Source organism: Rissa tridactyla, chromosome 5 (assembly GCF_028500815.1).
Source record: "Rissa tridactyla isolate bRisTri1 chromosome 5, bRisTri1.patW.cur.20221130, whole genome shotgun sequence".
Taxonomy (NCBI): Eukaryota; Metazoa; Chordata; class Aves; order Charadriiformes; family Laridae; genus Rissa; species Rissa tridactyla.
In genome coordinates this window covers 41,547,599-41,566,355 of record NC_071470.1, presented here as the reverse complement: position 1 = coordinate 41,566,355, position 18,757 = coordinate 41,547,599, and the positions used below count along the sequence as shown (strand labels likewise).

Genomic DNA, 18,757 nt, shown 5'->3' with positions numbered 1-18,757 from the left:
AGTGTGGGCGAGGTGACGCCGGCGCCGCCATCTTTGAAGTGGGCAAAGTGGTGGTTGCTGGGAGCGCTGCCCGCGCGGAAACCGCCGCCGCGGGCCTTAAGGGCCCGCGGCGGCGGTTTCCGCGCGGGCAGCGCGTGCCACCGGGGCATGCAGACAGCTGCACTGGCACGTGCACCCCCCCCCCCATGTTCCCCCCCGCCATGTCCCCCCCCCCCAACACCATGTCGCCACAGCTGCCTGCGCTGAGTCAGGCCATTGTCCTGCCCGTGCCAGGAGCCACCCGGTACTGGCCCCGCTGCCAGCCCCATTCCTGCTCCGGCTGCCGCCAGGCATCCCAGTGCTCCCGCAGCCACTCGGGTCGGGATCGGTGCTTCCCGGTGCCTCCCGGTGCGTCCCGCCCCCCTGCCAGGTGCGGCAGTACCGGGGAGGGGTTTGCTCCGGGCTGGGAGCCCAGGAACATTCCTGTGGGAGCCAGAGCGTTCCCGGGACCAGCCACCAGCACTGGCACCGACACCGGCACACAATGTTTTGCCGTAACCAGCGGAGCCGGGTGACGGTGGCCCGTGGCTCGGCGCTGGAGATGGAGATCCGACGTGGCCGATGCCGGCTCAGCCTCCTGGCCGACTCCCCGCAGGTACGGCACCGGCACCGGCATCGGCACCGGCACCGGTACCGGCAGCCAGGCCGCGCAGGCAGGGCGCCGGCAGCCGCTCCCCACCTCCCCCCGTCTTGGAACCCGCCGCCCTCGTCCTGCCCGTCCTGCCCGTCCCGCCAGCAGCACCGGCCGCCACCGGCCCAGCCGGGATTTCCCGCCACGCCAGCCAGCTCTCGCCCCGGCAGAGCGGGAAGCGCCCGCGCCCCCGGCATGGCCGCCCTCGCCACCGGCAGCGTGCCAGGCCGGCGCGGCGGGACCGTGGCCCCGGCACCCCATGGCTCCCACTGCTGCCTGGGGAGGCCCGGTGCTGGGGGCCGGTGTGGGGCGGGGGGACACTGGCACCAGGCAAGGGCCGGATCCACACCGGGACCCCTGGTGGGCTCTGTCGTGGCAGGGGCCACGGGACAAGGAAGGATCCTCACCCCTGCTGGGCACGTGGCCCCCGGCCAGGCACGAGGCACGGGGGGGCTGGTGCACCCGAAGGGGGTCCCGGTGTGCTCTGTGGGGGTCCTGGTTCCCCCAGTACCGTCTGCACATGGTGGGGGTGTCACCGGTGCACATGGCGGGTCCGGGTGCACTCAAGGGGAGGGTCCAGTTTCCCCAGTACTGGCTGCACACGGGGAGGGGGGTTACAGTGCACTTGGTGGGGGGGTGTCCCGGTGCACATGAGGCTTCCTGGTGCACCCGGGGGGGGGTGTGTTGTAGTGTACGCACAGGGGTCCCGGTGAGCACGGGGGGGGGGTGTCCCGGTGCGCTCGAAGGGGGTCCCGTTGCACGGGGGGAATCCCAGTGTTCTCAGGGGGGGCGCTTCCCAGTGCACGCACAAGGCTGCCGGTGCACTCGGGGGGGGGTCCGTATGCACTCAGTGCAGGGGTCCCGGTGCACGGAGGGATGGGGGGGTCCGGATACACTCGTGGCAGGGGCGGTCCCGGTTTCTCCGGTACGAGCTGCCACATATAAGGGGGGTCCCCAGTTCCCCCAGTACCGTCTACACATTGCGGGGGGGCCGGTGCATACGTGGAGGGGGCCCGGTGCACAGACGGCGGGGGGGGGGGGGAGGGGGGAATATCTCGCCGCTAGGGGGCGCCCCCCCGCCGCTCCCCCCCCCCGCCATCCTTCCCCACCCCGGTATCCCGGAGCCGCCGTTGCCGCCGGTCCCGCCGTGGGTGGGGGCGGGCGGGGGGGCGGCCCCTGTAAGCGGAGCCGGCGGAGGAATGGCCGGGGGGGGGTGGCGGTGAAAGGCGGCGGGAGGGAGCCGGGGGGGGGGGGGGGGAGAGGCGGGCCGGGGGCGGGCGGGCGGGCGGCCGCCGCCTTCCTGTACGCGCCGCGGCGGAGCAACGGAGCGGGAGCGGCGGAAGGTACCGGAGGCGGTGTATGTGTGGGGGGTGTTGTTTCGCGCTGCTGCGCCCACCGGGGCCGGTAGGGGGCGGCGGCGGCTGGCACCGGGACCGGCGGGGGGACGGATGGGGGGGGGGGGGGACCGGGGGCCCGGTCCGGGCCCCCGGTCCCCCCCCCCCCCCATCCGTCCCCCCGCCGGTCCCGGTGCTCCGTCGCCTCCCTGCACCCCGATCCGATCTCCTCCGTCTCAGCCCGAACCGGTCCCGGTCCCCGGCACCCCCCGTCCCATGCACCCCTTGTCCTGTCCCCTGCACCCCTTTCTCTTGTCCCCGCACCCTTCGTCCCATCCGTGCACCCCATCTCCCGTCCCCGGCCCCCCCATCCTCACCCCGCACCCTGTGCCCCATCCCTGCACCCCCAACCCTGCCCCCCTTGTCCTCCTCCCGTCCCCTGCGCCCCATCTCCTGTCCCCTCCGCCCCATCCTGTCCCTGCACCCCGTGTCCCCTCCCTCCTGCGCCCCAATCCCTGCACCCCTTGTCCCGTCCCCCCCCATCCTCAGCACCCTTATCCCATCCCTGCACCCCCCCATCCCCCTTCCTCGCCCCCCCCCCCCCCAAGCCGCCCCCGCTGCCCTTTCCCGCACAGTGTCCGGTTGTTCGGCGGGAGGGGGCGGCTGGTACCCGGTGGGGAGGGAGTCGGGGGGGGGGGGGGGGAAGCAGCCGGTACCCGCGGGGGGGCCGATGAAAGGGCCCTTTTCTCTCCGCAGGCGTGGGGTTTGGGGGGGGGACGCAGAAAGACCCGACTCCTGACCGGCGCTGGATGCGGTGGGGTCTACGAGTGGGGAGCCGGGGTGGATGCGGGAAAGTCCCCCACCCCCCCCAGCCCCCCCAGAATAACCGGGGGGGTCCCGGTGGTCCCCATGGAGGTGGCGGGGAGGGGGCAACGCCTTCAGATGCAGGAGAAGCTGCGGATCCTGGAAGATCTCAACATGCTCTATATCCGGCAGATCGCCATTAGCCTCCAGGTAGGAATTGGAGGACACCCCCCCCCCCCCTCCCAACCAGGACCCCCCGGAACCTCCCGGACCCCGGGGAACCCAGGGTCCGGGTAGTGGCGGGGGGGTCCCGGGAAGGTGGAGAGTGCTCCCCACCGATCCTCTCCTTGGGGGGAGCATCCCCCCATATCCCACTGGTGGGGGGGGGGGGTCTCTCCAGGAGGATGGGGGGGTGGTCTTGACGCGGGGAGGGGGGGGGGGCAGTTCCTGGTTGCCACCCCCCCCTCGCCCGCTGCTCGGGGTTATTTATAGCAGGCGGTGACGTCACTGCGGCTCCATGGGCAGGGGGCCCGGGGGGTGCAGGCAGCGCGGGGGGTGCAGGCAGCAGCCGGTACCGGAATGGAGCAGCAACCAGTACCGGCAGTGAGTTGGGGGGGTGTGGGGGGGTGTATGTCTGGGGGTGTCCGTGGTGCCTGGGGTGCATGGCACGTCTTGCAGGGGGGGGAGCGTGGTGCATCCGTGGGGGCACGTGGTCCCCCTGTGGGGTGCATGATGGATCCGTGGGGCGCGGGGCACGTCTGGGGGATGCATGGCACATGTGTGGGGTGCGTGGCACATCCGTGGGGGGGCATGGTGTATCGGTGGGGCGTGCCATTCCCCCGTGGGGTACACGACGTATCCGTGGGGTACGGGGTTCCCCTGGGGGTATATGACATATTTGTGGGGCGCGTGGCACGTCCGGGGGATGCGTGGCATATCCATGGGGCGCATGGTGTATTTGGGGGGGGTATTGTCATTTCCTCGTGGGGTACACAATGTACCCCACGTTGGGGATGTGGGGTACACGCAAGTGGGGTGTGTGACACATTTGTGGGACGCGTGGTGTGTCCCTGGGGCGCGTGGCACATCCATGGGGGGCATGGAGTATCTGTGGGGTGTGTGGCTGTGTTGTGGGGCACATGATGCATCTGTGGGGTGCATGTCAAATCTGTGGGGCACATGATATATCTGTGGGGTGCATGGTTGGCCCGTAGGACACATTATGTATCTGGGGGGCGCATGGCACATCTGGGGGATACATGGCAAATCCGTGGGGTGTGTGGCACGTCTGTGGGGCGCATGGTGTATCTGTGGGGTATGTCATTCCCTCGTGGGGTACATGATGTACCCCACATTGGGGATATGGGGTACACGCATGTGGCGTGCGTGACACATTTGTGGGATGCGTGGTGTGTCTGTGGGGCACGTCGCACATCCATGGGGTATTTGTGGGGTGCGTGGCTCTCTTGTGCGGCACATGATGTATCTGTGGGGTGTATGGCAAATCTGTGGGGTACATGATATATCTGTGGGGTGTGTGGTTGCCCCGTGGGACTCATTATCTCTGGGGTGTGTGGCACACCTGGGGGATGCACGGCAAACCTGTGGGGTGCGTGGCGCATCCGTGGGGTGCATGGTGTATTTGTGGGGCGTGCCGTTCCGCTGTGGGGTACATGATGCGTCCGTGGGGTACGTGGTTCCTCTGTGGGGTACGTGATGTATTCGTGGAGCGCATGGCACATTTGTGGCATGCATGGTGTATCTGTGGGGTGCGTGGCACATCCATGGGGTGCATGGAGTATCTGTGGGGTACAAGGCTCCCCCGTGGGGTACATGATGCGTCTGTGGGTTGTGTGGCGCATCTGTGGGGCTGTATCTGTGGGGTGGGGTGGTTCTCCCATGGGGTACATGATGTATCTGTGGGGTGCGTGGCTTCATTGTGGGGTACATGATATACCTGTGGGGTGCATGGTTTATCTGTGGGGTGCATGGTTGCCCCATGGGACACATATATCGGTGGGGCATATGGCACAACTGGGGGACGTGTGGCAAATCCATGGGGTGTGTGGCACATCCGTGGGGCATGTGGTTCCCCTGTGGGGTAGATGATGTATTTGTGGGGTACGTGGCACATCTGGGGGATGCATGGCACATCTGTGGGGCGCATGGTGTGTCTGTGGGGTGTCTTTCCCTTGTTGGGTACACGACGTGTCTGGGGTACACGGCACATTTGTGGGGCGCGTGGTATATCTCTGGGGTGCACGGGATGGGGGACCCCAGTGGGCAGCTGTGGGGGGCCCGGGAGGGTGACCCCAAGGAGCCGGCAGCTACGTGGCCCTGGGGGGGGCACAGGGTGTTGATTTGGTGGCTGCAGCAAAAGCTGGTTTGGGATGGGGGGGTGACAGAGGTGGCCATGGGGACTGTCCCCTGCTGCGTGTCTCTGGTGTCGTCCCCCCCTTGCTGGGCGCCCCGAGCTGTGCTGAGCCAGGGGTGCGTGGCTGGGGACCCCCCAAAATGTGTGTGTGGCTGGGACATCCCCCCCCCTCAAGGGGTGCAGAGCTGGGGGTGGCCGTGATCTGTGGAGCCGGTGACAGCCCCCATCCCCGTGTTGTCCCCCGGTCTTTTTGCCTTGCCAGGACACGGAGATCCAGCGGAAGATGGAGCGGGAGCTGCGGCTGCGGGAGGGGGCCTGCAAGCTGCTGGCTGCCTGTAGCCGGCGGGAGCAGGCGCTGGAGGCCGCCAAGAGCCTCCTGGTCTGCAACAGCCGCGTCCTGGCTTACATGGCCGAGCTGCAGCGCAGGAAGGAGGCGCAGGTGTTGCGGCGGACGGCCAGGCGGTGAGCACCCCCCCCCGGGCTTGGGGCTGGGGGGGGCGGAAGATGGCGGGGCAGCCGTCGCAGCCCCCCCATCCATCCTTGCTTCCCCCCCCCCCGCCTTCGCCCCCCGCAGCCCTTCGGATGCCGGCCCCACGGATGAGCGCCTGCCCTGCCGGGGAACCGTCTGCATCTCAGGTATGGTGGTGGTGGCGGTGGTGGTGATGGGGGGTGTGTGTGTGTGTGTGTGTCCCACCACGTTTCCCACCGCAACGCGTCATGGTGGGGGGGGCTGGTGGGGGGGGTTCCCCGCGGTTGCGGGGCGGGGGGATGCTCAGCCCCCCTCGCCGCCCGCTTCCCCCCGCTTTCCCAGACCTGCGCATCCCGCTGATGTGGAAGGACACGGAGTATTTCAGGAATAAGGGAGGTGAGTGAGGGTGCGGGGGGCGGGTGCGGAGGCGGGGGGCGCGGGGTGGGGGAGGGCTGCGCTTCACCCCCCCACCGCCCTGACACCCCATCCCCGCAGAGCTGCACCGCTGCGCCGTCTTCTGCCTGCTGCAGCTCGGGGCGGAGATCCACGACACCCCCATGGTGCTGGTGGACCGGACCCTCACCGACATCTGCTTCGAGAGCGCCGTCCTCTTGTGAGCCCCCCACCCTGGGCGGGGGGGACCCCTGCCCTCCTCTGCCTCCCCCCGGGGGGACCCCTGCCTCCCCCCGGGGGGAGATCCTGTGGGGGTGGCCCAGAGGGTCCTGAGGTGAGATGTCACCCCGTCATGGCCACCCCACTCATCCCGTGTTTTGTCCCCCCCCAACCCCCCCCCACCCTCCACCAGCTCGGAGGCCGGTCCCGACTTCGAGTTGAAGGTGGAGCTGTACAGCGCGGGGTTGGCAGGGGGGTCGGCGCAGGGCAGCACCCCCAGGAAGCTGGCCACCCGCCTCAGCACCTCCCTGGGACGTTCCTCCGGCAAACGGGTGCGCGCCGCCATGGACGGGGCTCCCGGCAGCCCCCCGGGCAACGGGGGCACCAGCCCCCTCCTCCTGCCGGCCCCCAGCGTGCCGTGAGTACCCCCATCCCCACCCCCCTCCCTTCCATGTCTCCATCATCCTTTCTCCCCTCACCTGCCGTCCCCCCAGGGGTCCCAAATTCCACTTGCTGGCACACGCCGTCCTCTCCCTGGCTGAGGTGCAGGATGGCTTCCGCACCCACGACCTCGCCATCGCCAGCAACGGTGAGCCCACGTGGCACGGCACGGCACGGCGCGGGTGGTGGGGCTGGGGGCCGGGCAGGGTGGGGAGAGAGGGGTCTGGGGACTGGTGAGGTGCGGGGACAGGGGTCTGGTGGGGTGGAGGTCAGATGGGTCCGGGGTCCTGGCTAGGCTGGGGGGTCTGGTGGGATGGAAGTCAGATGGGTCTGGGGTCCTGAGGGGTCTGGGGGGTCTGGTGGGATGAAAGACAGATGGATCTGGGATCCCGGGGGGTCTGGTGGGATGAAGGACAGGTGGGCCTGGGGTCCTGGCTGGTCTTGGGGGTCTGGTGGGATGGAGGTCAGATGGATCTGGGGTCCTGGCTGGTCTAGTGGGACGGAGGTCAGATGGTTCTGGGGTCCTAGAGGGGTCTGGTGGGATGGAGGTCAGACGGGCCTGGGGTCCTGGCTGGTCTGGGGGCAAGATGTGTGCGGGGTGGGGGGGTGGTGGGGAGCTGGTGAGCTGGGGACAGGGGACTGGGATGGGGTGGAGTGGGGAGAAAAAGGCACGGTGTCCTGGTGGGGCTGTGGGAGAGGGGGGGTTGGGGGGCTAGCAGGGTGGGAGGGAGGGATCTGGGGGACTTGATGGGGTGAGGAGAAAGGAGTCTGGGGGGGGTCCTGGCTGGTTTGGAGGGGAGAGATGAGTCTGGGGGCCCGGTGGGGTGGGGAGAGGGGTCTGGGGTCCTGCCAGGGCAGGGAACGGGGAAGCGGGGCGCAGGTGGGGGTCCGTGCCAGGGCACCCCAGGCGACTGTGCCCCCCCAGAGGAGAGCTCCTTCTGGCTGCCCCTCTACGGCAGCATGTGCTGCCGCCTGGCTGCACAGCCCCGCTGCATGGCCGCCCCCGTGACCAGCGGCTTCCTCCGGCTGCAGGTGAGCGCGGGCTGGGGACGGAGATGGGATGGGACAGGGGTGGGAATGAAGATGGGGACATGGATGGGGATGGGACAGGGACGAGGACGGTGATGGGACAGGGATGGGGACAGAGAGGGGGACAGGGATGGAGATGGGGATGGGATGGGTGGGTGATGGGGACAAGGACAGGTGGTGGCACGAGCCCGCTGGGTCTCGGCAGTCCCTGCCAGTGGCCTCTGGACTGCGGTGGGGATGGAGACCAGGGGATCCCCGTGCTGGGGAGGGGGCTGCCCCCATCCCCCCACACTGGGCAGGGACGGGGTGCGGTGGGGCTGGGGATGACCCCAGGGGTCCGAGGTCAGCCGCACTGATGGTGCCGGTTCCATGGGCAGCAGCCGGGGGCTGAGGCGCAGAGCGGGGCCCGTCTGTACTGCGTCCTGCGCGGCACCGACCTCCTCTGCTACCACGACCCCGGCGAGGCCGAGGCCGGGCTGGAGCCGGCCCTCACCATCGCCGTCAACAAGGTACAGCCGAGGTGGGGGGGCTGTGGGGGCTTTGGGGGGCTGCAGAGGGCTGAGGGCTTCTGCCGCCGCCGCAGGAGACCCGCATCCGCGCGGCGGAGCGGGAGGGGCGCGGGCAGCCCCACGGCATGGCCGTCACCAACCGGTACGGCGGCGAGGAGGTGACCCACACGCTGCTGGCCGAGAGCCGGGCCGAGGCGCAGCGATGGATGGAAGCCTTCTGGCAGCACTTCTACGACATGAGTGAGCGTGGGCGGCACGGCAGGACCCCCATCCCTGTGGTGTCCCCATCTCTGGTGGGACCCCATCCCTGTGGAACCGCAGCCCAGTAGGAGCCCCCCATCCCAGTAGCACTCCCCAGTGTGGTGGGACCCCTAGCCCTCTAGGACCCCATCCCGGCAGGACCCCCATCCCAGCAAGACCCCAGCCCAGCAGAAGCTCATCCAGGTGGGACCCCCAGTCCAGCAGGACCTCATCCAGGCAGGACCCCCATCCCAGCACGACCCCTGTCCTGGGTGCATCCCTATCCTGGCAGGAACCCCATCCTATGGGGACCCCCATCCTGGCAAGACCCCAGCCCAGCAGAACCTCATCCAGGTGGGACCGCCATCCCAGCACGACCCCCATCCCGGGTGCATCCCTATCCTGGCAGGAACCCCATCCTAGGGGGACCCCCATCCTGGCAAGACCCCAGCCCAGCAGAACCTCATCCAGGTGGGACCCCCAGCCCAGCACGACCCCCATCCCGGGTGCATCCCTATCCTGGCAGGAACCCCATCCTAGGGGGACCCCCATCCTGGCAAGACCCCAGCCCAGCAGAACCTCATCCAGGTGGGACCCCCATCCCAGCATGACCCCCATCCCGGGTGCATCCCTATCCTGGCAGGAACCCCATCCTAGGGGGACCCCCATCCTGGCAAGACCCCAGCCCAGCAGAACCTCATCCAGGTGGGACCCCCAGCCCAGCACGACCCCCATCCCGGGTGCATCCCTATCCTGGCAGGAACCCCATCCTAGGGGGACCCCCATCCTGGCAAGACCCCAGCCCAGCAGAACCTCATCCAGGTGGGACCCCCATCCCAGCACGACCCCTATCCTGGGTGCATCCCTATCCTGGCAGGAACCCCATCCCAGTGGGACCCCCATCCCGGTGGGATCCCATCCTTGGGGTGCTGACCCCGCCTTGTGCCCCCAGGCCAGTGGAAGCAGTGCTGTGACGAGCTGATGAGGATTGAGGTGCCACCACCGCGCCGGCCACCCGCCATGCTGCCCCGGCAGGGCTCGCTCTACCACGAGATGGGTGAGCACTGAGGCTGCTGGGGGGGAACACTGGGGGGGGCTCTGCCTCTGTCTCCCTCCTCTCTGCTCTCCGCTATCTTGCCGCCGGGTGGCCTTGTCTCTGCCCCCCCGGCACTTCCCTAACGCTGCTGTTCTCTCCACTGCCCTTCTGCCCCTTCTCTGTCCTCTCTCTGTCCCCCCCACCTTTTTCTGTCCCCTTGCCTGCCTTTCTCTGTCCCCTCTTGCTCCTCTCTGTCCCCCCCCGTCCCTCTGTCCTCCCTGTCCCTGTCCTTCCCCCCATCTCTGGCGGCTGCAGCCCTGCCTGGCCCGGCCGTGCCCCCCTCCGCCTGCGAAGGGCTCCTGCTGCAGGATAATGCCGTCTCGGAGGAGATCCGGGCTCTGCTCTCCTCCTATTACAGTGACAGGTGACGGGCGGGGGGCCGGCGGGGCGAGCCCACCGCGCCACAGCCCACGGCACCACTGGGATGGCCGTGGGGATGGCTCGGACACAGGGCACATCCCGGCTGCCCTGGCTCCGGGGCACATCCCAGCTCCGGGGCACGTCCCAGCCACCTTGGCCATGGGGCATATCCCAGGAACCCCAGCCACAGGACATGTCCCAGCTGCCCTGGCTTTGGGGCACGTCCCAGCTCCAGGGCACATCCCAGCCACCTTGGCCATAGGGCACATCCCGGCTGCTCTGGCTCTAGGGCATATCCCGGCTGTCCCAGCCATGGACCATGTCCCACTTGCCCTGGCTCCGGTGCGCATCCCAGCCATGGGTCACATCCCAGCCACGGGGCACATGCCGGCTGCCTCGGCCACGGAGCATGTCCCAGCCACAGCCTGGCCCTTGGCTGGTCCCGTCCCCCTGGTGCAGGAGCAGGGTGGTGGTCTGGGGGGGGTCCGGCTGATCCCCGCTCTTCCCCACAGCTATTGATCCGTCCGACGACATCGAGGCGGTGACAGACATCCTCACGCAGCGGGCGGGGGGCCGGGTGCCGGGGACCCCCCCGTGGCTCTCCCTCTTCGAGGAGCCCCCCCTGCACGCCACCCCCTCTGGCCGGGCGACCAGCCCCAGCCCCCCCGCCCGCCGCCCCTGGGGCCGCCCCCGCACCCTCTCCCTGGACGCCAAGCTCAGCACCCTGAAGGGGCGGGGGGCCCGGCGGGCGGCTCCCCCCCAGCACCCCTTGCCCCACGGCTCCAGCTCCTCCAGCAGCGGCAGCAGCAGCCCGGCCATGGAGCACGACCACCCCGGCCCTCTCCAGTCCCAGGTCTGAGCCTCAGGACCCTCGGGGGGGGACATGGCACCCTCCAGCCCCCAGGGTGGCTGTGGAGGGGTGACACGGCAAGGGGTCCTGCCCCAGGGCGGGGTGGGGGGGGAGGGGGTGCTGAGCCCAGGGAGGGCGGGGGGCTCCCAGCTTCTTTTCTTGGGGAGAAACTGGAATTTCTGCCACCCTGTGCCTGGGGGGAGGGGGGAGGCGTGGGGACAGGGTAGGCTCAGGGCAGACCCCTGCCAAAGGGGTAGGGGGGGCTGTTGCACCCCCCAGGGTGTGTGCTGGGGGTTGACACTCCCCCACCCCCACCCCCCAGTTGCAAGGTGGGTTCTGGGGGCTGAACCCCCTGCTCCATTGGAAGGTGGGTGCTGGGGTCCCCCCCAGGGTGGGTGCTCAGGGCAAACCCCCACATACAGTGGGTGTGGGTCTAACCCCGGGGGGTGCGCAGGGCCCCCCCTAGCTCTGCTTTACCTCTCTTCTAACCCTGGGGGTTGCCTGCCTCAGCCCCCACTGCAGCCCCCCCCACCTGCCACCCTTCCCGGGGGGGGCAGCGCCCCCCGGCAGGGACCAGCCCTGGCCCCCTCCCCGGGGCCGGGGACCCAAAGCTGCCACCTCATTAATATGCATTAAAAATTTATTTAACAGCCACTGTGTCTGATTAGGGGGAGGCTTGGGGTAGTGGGGGGGTCCCTGGCCTGGCCTCCCTGGGGTGGGGGTCCATGCCCCCCACACCCTGTGCCACCACCAGTGAGGCGGGGGCGGGGGGCCTCCCAAAGCTGCTCATTGGGGTGCAAACGGGGGGCTGTGGGGGGGCTGCAGCCGCAGCCCCGGGGCTGAGAGTGAGTGTGTGTGTGGGGCTGTGCTGGGGGGAGGCCATGGGAAGGGTCTGTTGTGTGTGGGGCAGGGTTGTCGGGGGGGAGACAGGACTGGCAGCTGAGGTGCCATCCAGGTGCCCCCCAAGAGGGGCTGCTGCGTCCCCCCCGGCTACACGGCGTGGGGGGAGAGGTCCTCGTCCTCGGCGGGGGGGCTGGTGCCCCCGGGCAGCTGCGGGTGGGGGGCGTCACGGGCCAGCAGCAGGGCAAAGCCTGGGCAGAGAGAGAGGGTCAGGGGCTGAGCCCGGAGGGGGAAAATGGGGGGGGTAGAGAGGTGGGGGGGGGTACGGGGGTGGGGGCGTTTGGGGGGTACCTGGCTTGTCTTTGTGCAGGGGCTGTGGCAGGAGGATGCTGTCGCTGGGCTCATCCCCCTGCAAGACAGAGCCCTGAGGGGTCCCCACCGCCCCCAGCCGTACCCGGCCCCCCGCCCTGGGGACTCCCCAGCCCCTTTGCCTCCAGCCCCCCCAGCCTTGTCCCCTGCCCTGTCCCCCCCTCCAACCTGAGCCTCCAGCCCTGTCCTGTCATGCCCAGACCCATCCCGTCCCCCAGCCCCAAAACCACTCCCAAGTCTTGTCCCCCACCCAACCACTTGACCCAGTCCCAAAATCATCCTTCCCCCCTACCGCGCCCTCCCAGCCCCATCTCGTCCCCCACCCCCAGCCCCAAAAACACCCTTCGGTCTTGTCCCCCAGCTTTCCCCACCCCAACCATGGCCCCCCGTCCCAAAATCATCCTCCCCCAGCCCCATCCCATTGCCCCAAACCCCACACTGCCCCAACTCAGTGCTGTACCTGCCCCGGGAGGGTGTCCTGCTCCCAGGGGGCCGGCCAGCCCCCCTCCTCATGGCCCTTGATGCCGTTGTGCCCCAGGTTGCCCAGGGCTGGCTCCTGCCCCGCCTGCCCCACAGACCCTATGGGGAGAGGGGCAGGCTGAGCCCCACGCCGGCTGCAGCGCCCAGGCAGGGGTCCGGGGTGCAGGACCCCCCCAAGCCCCAGACAGAGGGGTCCTGGCCACCCACCTGTCTGTGGTTCCTGGTGGGGAAGGGCCGGATCCCGCGGCAGGCTGGGGGGGCTGGGGCTGCGCGGGGGGGTCCTGGCCTGAGGCATCAGGGCAGGTGTCAGCCCGGGCAGGGGGGACCCCCCCTGGGAGGTTGGGACCCCCCTTGTCCGGCCCCACCAGCAGTCCTGGAGACTCCCATGCCGGGGGGCTGGGGAGGGGGAAGGTATCCAGAGGGGGCCCGTCCTCATCCTGGGGGGTGCCAGAGGGGCTGGGGGGAGGCAGAGTCATGGCCTCCTTGGTGCCCAGGGGGGGCTGACAAGGGGGGCTGCTGGGTGGTCCCAGCCCAGGAGTGCTGCAGGGGGGCAGGGGCTCTGCCCCACAAGTGCTGTCAGGGGAGCCTGACCCGGGGGGGCCGGGGGGGCACCCCATCCTTGGGGGACTGGCAGGGGGCAGGGGCCCTGGCCCAGGCATGGGGGACGGGGACCCTGCCCCTGCCAGGCTGGGGGGACTCCAGGTGGCAGAGGGAGGGGGGGAGCCTGTCCCTAAGGGGCTGGACAGAGGGGGGGGCCCTGTACCCACAGGGCTGGGGGGGCTCCCCGTGCTGGCACAGGAAGGGGGTCTTGTCCCTATGGGGCTGGCAGCAGGGGATGCCCCTCTCCCCGTGGGGCTGGTGGAGGCACAGGGAGGGGTCCCTGTCCCCGTGGGGCTGGTGGGGAGGGGAGGCTGGGGTCGGCGGGGGCTGGGGGGGGGGCGCAGCCCTGAAAGCCCCAGGGTGGAGGGGTCCAGGCGAGGGTGGAGGGTCCGGCCGGCGGAAGATGAATGCTGACTCCGTCAGGCTGCGCTGGTACCGCAGGAATGGCCGCCGGGCACCTGGGACACAAGGTGGGGGTCAGTAGCTGTCCCTGCCCACCCGGGGGGCAGCAACCCCTACCGCTGCCCCATGTCCCGTGACGGGCAGCACCCGCACCCCCAGACCCAGCATCGTCACCCCCTGCCGTGGGGGCACCTACCGGGCCTGGTGCCGAGGGGGGAGGCAGGCAGCGGGGTGCCGGAGGTGGACCCCGAGCGCTCCCGCTGCCGGAAGAAATCCCGTGGGTTCTGCGAGCGCTGGGAGACCAGGACAGCTGCCTCCTGCCGGCACCCAGAGACCCATCAGTGGGGCCACGCCATGGCCATGTGGCCCCACGGCGTGGCCACAGCCACCCGGGGCAGGACAGGTCGCACGACCCCGGCACTCACGGCCGCCTTCTCGATGGACTCGCTGCGCCGGCTGCGTTCCCGCATGGCCTCCTCGTGCTCCCGCTGCTGCTGCTCCTGCGGGGACAGAGCACAGCCAGGCAGCCTGACACCGGGGTGCTCCCATTCACGAAATGCGGCCCCTCCCAGACCCCCAGCCCGGCCGCCCCACTCACCCATCGCGCCTTCTCCTTCCTCCGCTCCTCCGCCTCCAGCCGCGCCTGCTCCTTCCTGCGAGGGCAGGGAGCGTCACGGGGGTGTGGGGGACATGGGGGCACAGGAGCTCTCGGAGCCATGTGGGACAGGGAGTGATGGGGATGGGGAAGCTGAGGGTGCAGGGGACTGGGGGTCCCATCATAGGAACCCATGGCGAGGGTGCTGATGGGGATGATGGCACTGTGGGGTGCAGGGGGCTGTGGGGCCCACGGTCAGAGCACTGATGGGGCTAGCGGCACTGGGGGGTGCAGGGGACTGTGGGTCCCACCATGGGCACCCATGGTCAGAGCACCAATAGGGCTGGGGGCATTGAGGGGGTGCAGGGGGCTGCGGGTCCCATCGTAGGAAGCCATGGTAAGAGAATTGATGGGAGTGGTGGCACTGTGGGGTGCAGGGGCCGTGGGTCCCACTGTGGGCACCCATGGTCAGCACCGATGGGGCTGGGGTCACTGTGGGGTGCAGGGGGCTGTGGGTCCCACCACGGGCACCCATGGTCAGAGTCCTGATGGGGGTGGTGGCACTGTGGGGTGCAGGGCGCTGCGGGTCGCACCATGGGCACCCGTGTGGTGGCCGGGCTCGCGTGTCCCGTCCCGCGCCCCTGCCCTCACCGCTGCTCCTCGATCATCCGCTCCTTCTCCCTGAAGCGGAGCTCGCGCTCGGCCGCCTCCCGCCTCTCCTCCTCCATCCGCTCCCGCTCCCAGCGCTTGCGCTCCTCCAGTGCCCGCCGCCGCTCCTCCTCCTTGCGCTGCTCCTCCTCGCGCTGCAGCCGCACCACGCTCAGCATCGGGACCCTCACCGGCCTCGGCACCGGGACCCCCACCAGGCTCAGCCCATGGCAGCCCCTCGAGGCCAAGCCAGCAGCCATGATCCCGGTCCCGGGGATGCCGGGGGGGTCGTCGGGGATGCAGTCAGCACCCATGCCCCCCCATGCCCCCAACCCCTCACCTCGGCCTGGGCCCAGAAGGAATCCCGCTTGGTCCGGCGTATCTCCAGCGCCGGGTTGGTCTTGCGGTAGTTGGTGCCCTGCGGGGACCGAGCTGGGGTCTCAGGGCAGGACCCCCGGGGGTCGGGTCGTGTGTGTCCCCCCCCCCCAGTCAGGGACCCCCAGGATGGCACTGGGAAGGGTGGGCGAGAGCCTCATCACCCCACCGGGTGCCCTCCTGGCTGGTCGCCATCCCTGCCGGCATGTCACCCACCAGGACCCCCCACTCACCACCAGCTCCTGGGCATCCGGGGGGGGCATCCTCCTGGTGAGGGCGGGAGCGGCGGTGGGGGCCAGCTTCGCCAGTGCTCGGCTCAGTCCCTCCTGTGTCACCTCCTCGGCACGGCGGGCGCTCAGCACCACGCTGGCCTCCTGCCGCCAGAGACGGGATGGCGTCACCCCCCCACCTCCCCCCCCTACCCGCCCCGAGCACCCACAGCCCCCCCACGAGACAGATTTGCAGCCTCCCCAGGGAATCCTGGCGCCATTCCCTCGCACGCGCTCGCCATGCTTCAGATGTGGGGCCGGATCCAGATGTGGGTGCCAAATCCAGATGGGGAGCCGGATCCAGATATAGGACCCAGCTGGATCTCCAGGGGCTGGGACATGGGAGCGGAGGGAGGGAGGCCGGGGCGGGGTGGGGGGGGGGGGCAGGATCCCACCAAGCAAGGGCAGGATCCGGCTGGGGAGGGCAGGGAGCCCAACCACAACCCCGGCTCGTCGGCCAAGGCTGGGAACTGGGAACGGCAGCGTCTGAGTCAGCAGAGCCAGGAATGCACCCGGCGCAGCAAGCAAAGGTCGGGGCTGGCCGGGATGAGGTGGGGGACACAGGAGGGGGCACGGGACCCAGTCCCCAGCCCCCCCCGCCCCCTGGGGCAGGGGGGGCTGGGGACTGGGTCCCGTGCCCCCCAGAAACTCACCCTAAAGAAGGCTTTGATGGCGGGCAGATGCCCGGCACACGCCTCGCGTTGGGACTCCGGTGCCTTCTCCCCGACCTGGCACCGGCACACACCGCTTAGGCTGGCACCCCGTGCCATGTCCCTGTCCCCCGGGACCCCGGGTGGAGGGGTAGGATGCTCAGAGCCCCCCTCCCGCCCAGCCAAGCCCTGTGCTCACCCAGTTGATGAGGATGACGCGGTGAGCGCCGGTGCCGGGGTCTTGGATGCGGCACAGCCCGTACATGATGCTGGCGGTAGAGAATTTTTCGGCCAGCTCATCCGGACCCCCAGCTACAAGGAGGATGTTGGTCGGCAAGGGGGGGGGAGTGAGCACAGTGGGACCCACCCCAGCACCCCCCCCCTCTCCTTCAGCATTGCTCCCCTGTTACCTCCAGAGTCCAGGAGCTTGAGGTCATGGTGCTTCTCATAGCCAAAGACAGCCCTGGGGGGGGAGAAGGGGAGGGGGGGTCAGGATTGGAGGGGCAGCAGAGCAGCACGGGCAGCTGCCCTCGTCCCTACAAGGTCACCCGTGACAGGCAGCGTGGCCACTCAGACGTCCCCGGCTGCAGCAGGCGGTGGCCACCGACCTGCTCCGGGCAGCGCTGGCCGGCGGGTAATCCCCCCAAGGGCAGTGGGGCCAGTGGCAGTCGCTTTCCTGGGGGAGCCAGGAATTGCCCTGGGGAGAATCTGGGGGCGGGGAGGACGGGGGGAGGCAGCCTGGGGACCTGCCAGCCCGGGGGCACCCTCTGTGCCCCCTGCCGTGCCCCCCCTGTGCCGTCTGCCTGGGCTGAATTCGTGGAAGTGCCGCCGGCAGCATCCGCCCTGGGGACAATGGGGCCGCGGGAAGCGCCACAGCGGCACGGCCCACCCCCGGCCCCCCGGGCTGTCCCCAGCCCAAGCCCCTCGGGGCAGCGGTGGCATCTCCCAGCACCGGGGCTGGCACCGCACACAGTGTCCGGGACCCCTCACGCAGACCCTGACCCCGTGGCCCCCACTGGCCCCGTCTTCCCCCTGCCTGCCCAGACATGGGGAACAGCCCTGGCCCCCTGGCTGTGCCGGGACCCCCTGCCTGGGGCTGGGGGGCCGAGAGGGGGCTGGGGACGCCTCGCTGGCAGAGGCCCTGGCTGGGCATTCCCCGCCGGCTCTGCTGCCTCTTTGTCTCCGCATGGCTCCGATTACAGGCGCATGTGGCGGCATGCTGTGTTCCACGCCGGCTGGGACACGGCATGGCACGGCACGGCTCCGGGAGCAGGCGTGCAGCGTGGCACGGCACGGCATGGCACGGCATGGCAGGACATGGCATGGCACAGCAAGGCGTGACATGGCATGGCGCAGCATGGCAGGGCACGGCATGGCACAGCCAGGCATGGTATGGCATGGCATGGCGTGACACGGCACAACATGGCACGGCACATCATGCTGGCTGCACGCGGCAGGCCTGGCCGGCGGCAGGAACAGGCCCTGGCCCCGGGCCAGCCAAGTTCCGGCACGCTGGCCAGGACAGGGGACAGAGGGCATTGCCCGGGCGTCCGGTGGCCTCGGGGCCGAGCCCTGCATGCTGCCGCAGGGCTGCGAGGCGAGGGGTGGCCGTGGGGGATGGCGCAGCTCCGGTGCCATCGCCCCCAGCACCGGCGTGGCACCGTCCCGGGACCCCCACACCCCGGGGCAGGGCAGGACCCCGTTTTCCCACCACGGTGCGGCCCGGGGAGGGTGGGGGGCACAGCCGCACACCCCCCTCAAGCCATAGGGCGCAGCCGGGCAGGGCGCCCCGATCACCCCTGGCACCTCCGGCTCCTTCCCCATGCCCGGCCCACCCGGTGACCGGCAGCAGGAGCCGGTGCCGGGGCTCGACTGCTCCCCCCGGCCCCGGCACTGTCCCCCCGGTGCAGCCCCCCCAGGCCGTGCCGTGCCCCGGGCGGCGGCGCCGCTCCCAGCCCGGCGGCGGCGGGACCGGGCGGGGCGGGGCGGGACCGGGCGCCCGGTTCCCAGCGCGGCTCGGCGGGCGCAGCGACGGGCGGGGCTCAGCCCCGGGACGTCGGGCCCGTCCCGGCACCCCCCTGCCCCGGCACCCCGCGGCCCGCGTTCCGGCCGGGACCCCGGTGCGCCCCGGACCCCCCCCGTCCCGCTGCCGGTGCGTTTCGGACCCCCCCGCCCGCGTCCCGCCGAGCCCGCAGCCACCGCCCGCACTGTCCATGCCGGTGCCCGGTGCCGATGCCCGTTCCCGGTACTAGTTCCCGGTGCCGATGCCCATGCCCGGTGCCTATGCCCGGTCCGGCGCTAGTACCCGGTGCCCCTTCCCATTCCTGGTGCCGGCGCCCCGTTCCCTGGTATCCAACCGTGTTCCCGGTCCCGGTGCCCGTTCCCGCTCCCGTTCCCAGCCTCACCAGTTGGTCCCGGCCCGGGGGTTGCCCACGTCCTCCTTGGCCGCCAGCAGCGCCAGCCGGTGCCTCTCCAGCCCCGGGGCCGCCATCCCGCGCCCGCCGCCCCGCAGCCCCTGCGCCCGCCCCGCCCCCGCCGCCCACGGGCGGGACCGGGCGGCACCGGGCGGGGCGCGGGGCGGCGGCGGCGCCAGCCGGGCGGGGCGGGGGGACGCGGGGCGCTGCCGGGGCCCGCTGGTCGGGAGCAACCGGGACACCCGGCACCGGGACGCGCCGGGTCCCACTGGGACGCGGGTGGGGTGCGGGGTCCCACACCGGGATGCGGGTGCCGTGCGGGGTCCT

General features: G+C 70.7%; 2 protein-coding genes across 6 annotated transcripts; one reads left to right on the top strand and one right to left on the bottom strand.

Annotated features, from left to right (window-relative positions):
* The first annotated feature begins 240 nt into the window (after window positions 1-240).
* On the top strand, window positions 241-10,874 carry RTKN (rhotekin). Of its 5 annotated transcripts, XM_054204037.1 has the most exons (13): window positions 243-634; window positions 5,445-5,644; window positions 5,757-5,818; window positions 5,994-6,047; window positions 6,147-6,264; window positions 6,457-6,681; window positions 6,758-6,852; window positions 7,630-7,736; window positions 8,111-8,242; window positions 8,317-8,482; window positions 9,435-9,539; window positions 9,834-9,942; window positions 10,451-10,585. In XM_054204037.1, exons 1-13 carry the CDS (start codon window positions 524-526, stop codon window positions 10,455-10,457), a joined length of 1,491 nt encoding a protein of 496 aa, XP_054060012.1. In that variant the 5' UTR covers window positions 243-523; the 3' UTR covers window positions 10,458-10,585. The 5 variants fall into 5 exon arrangements, with proteins under 5 accessions (XP_054060011.1, XP_054060010.1, XP_054060012.1 ...); XM_054204036.1 differs by lacking the exon at window positions 9,834-9,942 and having other exon boundaries at window positions 241-634; window positions 8,114-8,242; window positions 10,451-10,874; XM_054204035.1 differs by lacking the exon at window positions 9,834-9,942 and having other exon boundaries at window positions 242-634; window positions 10,451-10,874.
* Window positions 10,875-11,442: 568 nt separating this feature from the next.
* LOC128910186 (drebrin-like) lies at window positions 11,443-18,547 on the bottom strand. The gene is given in 15 exon segments (XM_054203136.1): window positions 11,443-11,879; window positions 11,980-12,037; window positions 12,458-12,611; window positions 12,685-13,415; window positions 13,417-13,535; window positions 13,676-13,796; window positions 13,905-13,979; window positions 14,078-14,132; window positions 14,726-14,877; window positions 15,063-15,140; window positions 15,331-15,471; window positions 16,020-16,094; window positions 16,216-16,328; window positions 16,427-16,479; window positions 18,422-18,547. Coding segments are annotated over 15 exon segments (2,112 nt in total). The 5' UTR covers window positions 18,508-18,547; the 3' UTR covers window positions 11,443-11,778.
* Between the last annotated feature and the right edge of the window lie 210 nt (window positions 18,548-18,757).

Bases quoted from the DNA above. Each gene is read 5' to 3' on its own strand.
- RTKN (XM_054204035.1), top strand. From the start codon at position 524: ATGTTTTGCCGTAACCAGCGGAGCCGGGTGACGGTGGCCCGTGGCTCG. The intron at 6,048-6,146 runs GTGAGTGAGGGT...CCATCCCCGCAG, and splicing joins GTATTTCAGGAATAAGGGAG to AGCTGCACCGCTGCGCCGTC. The intron at 7,737-8,110 runs GTGAGCGCGGGC...TTCCATGGGCAG, and splicing joins GCGGCTTCCTCCGGCTGCAG to CAGCCGGGGGCTGAGGCGCA.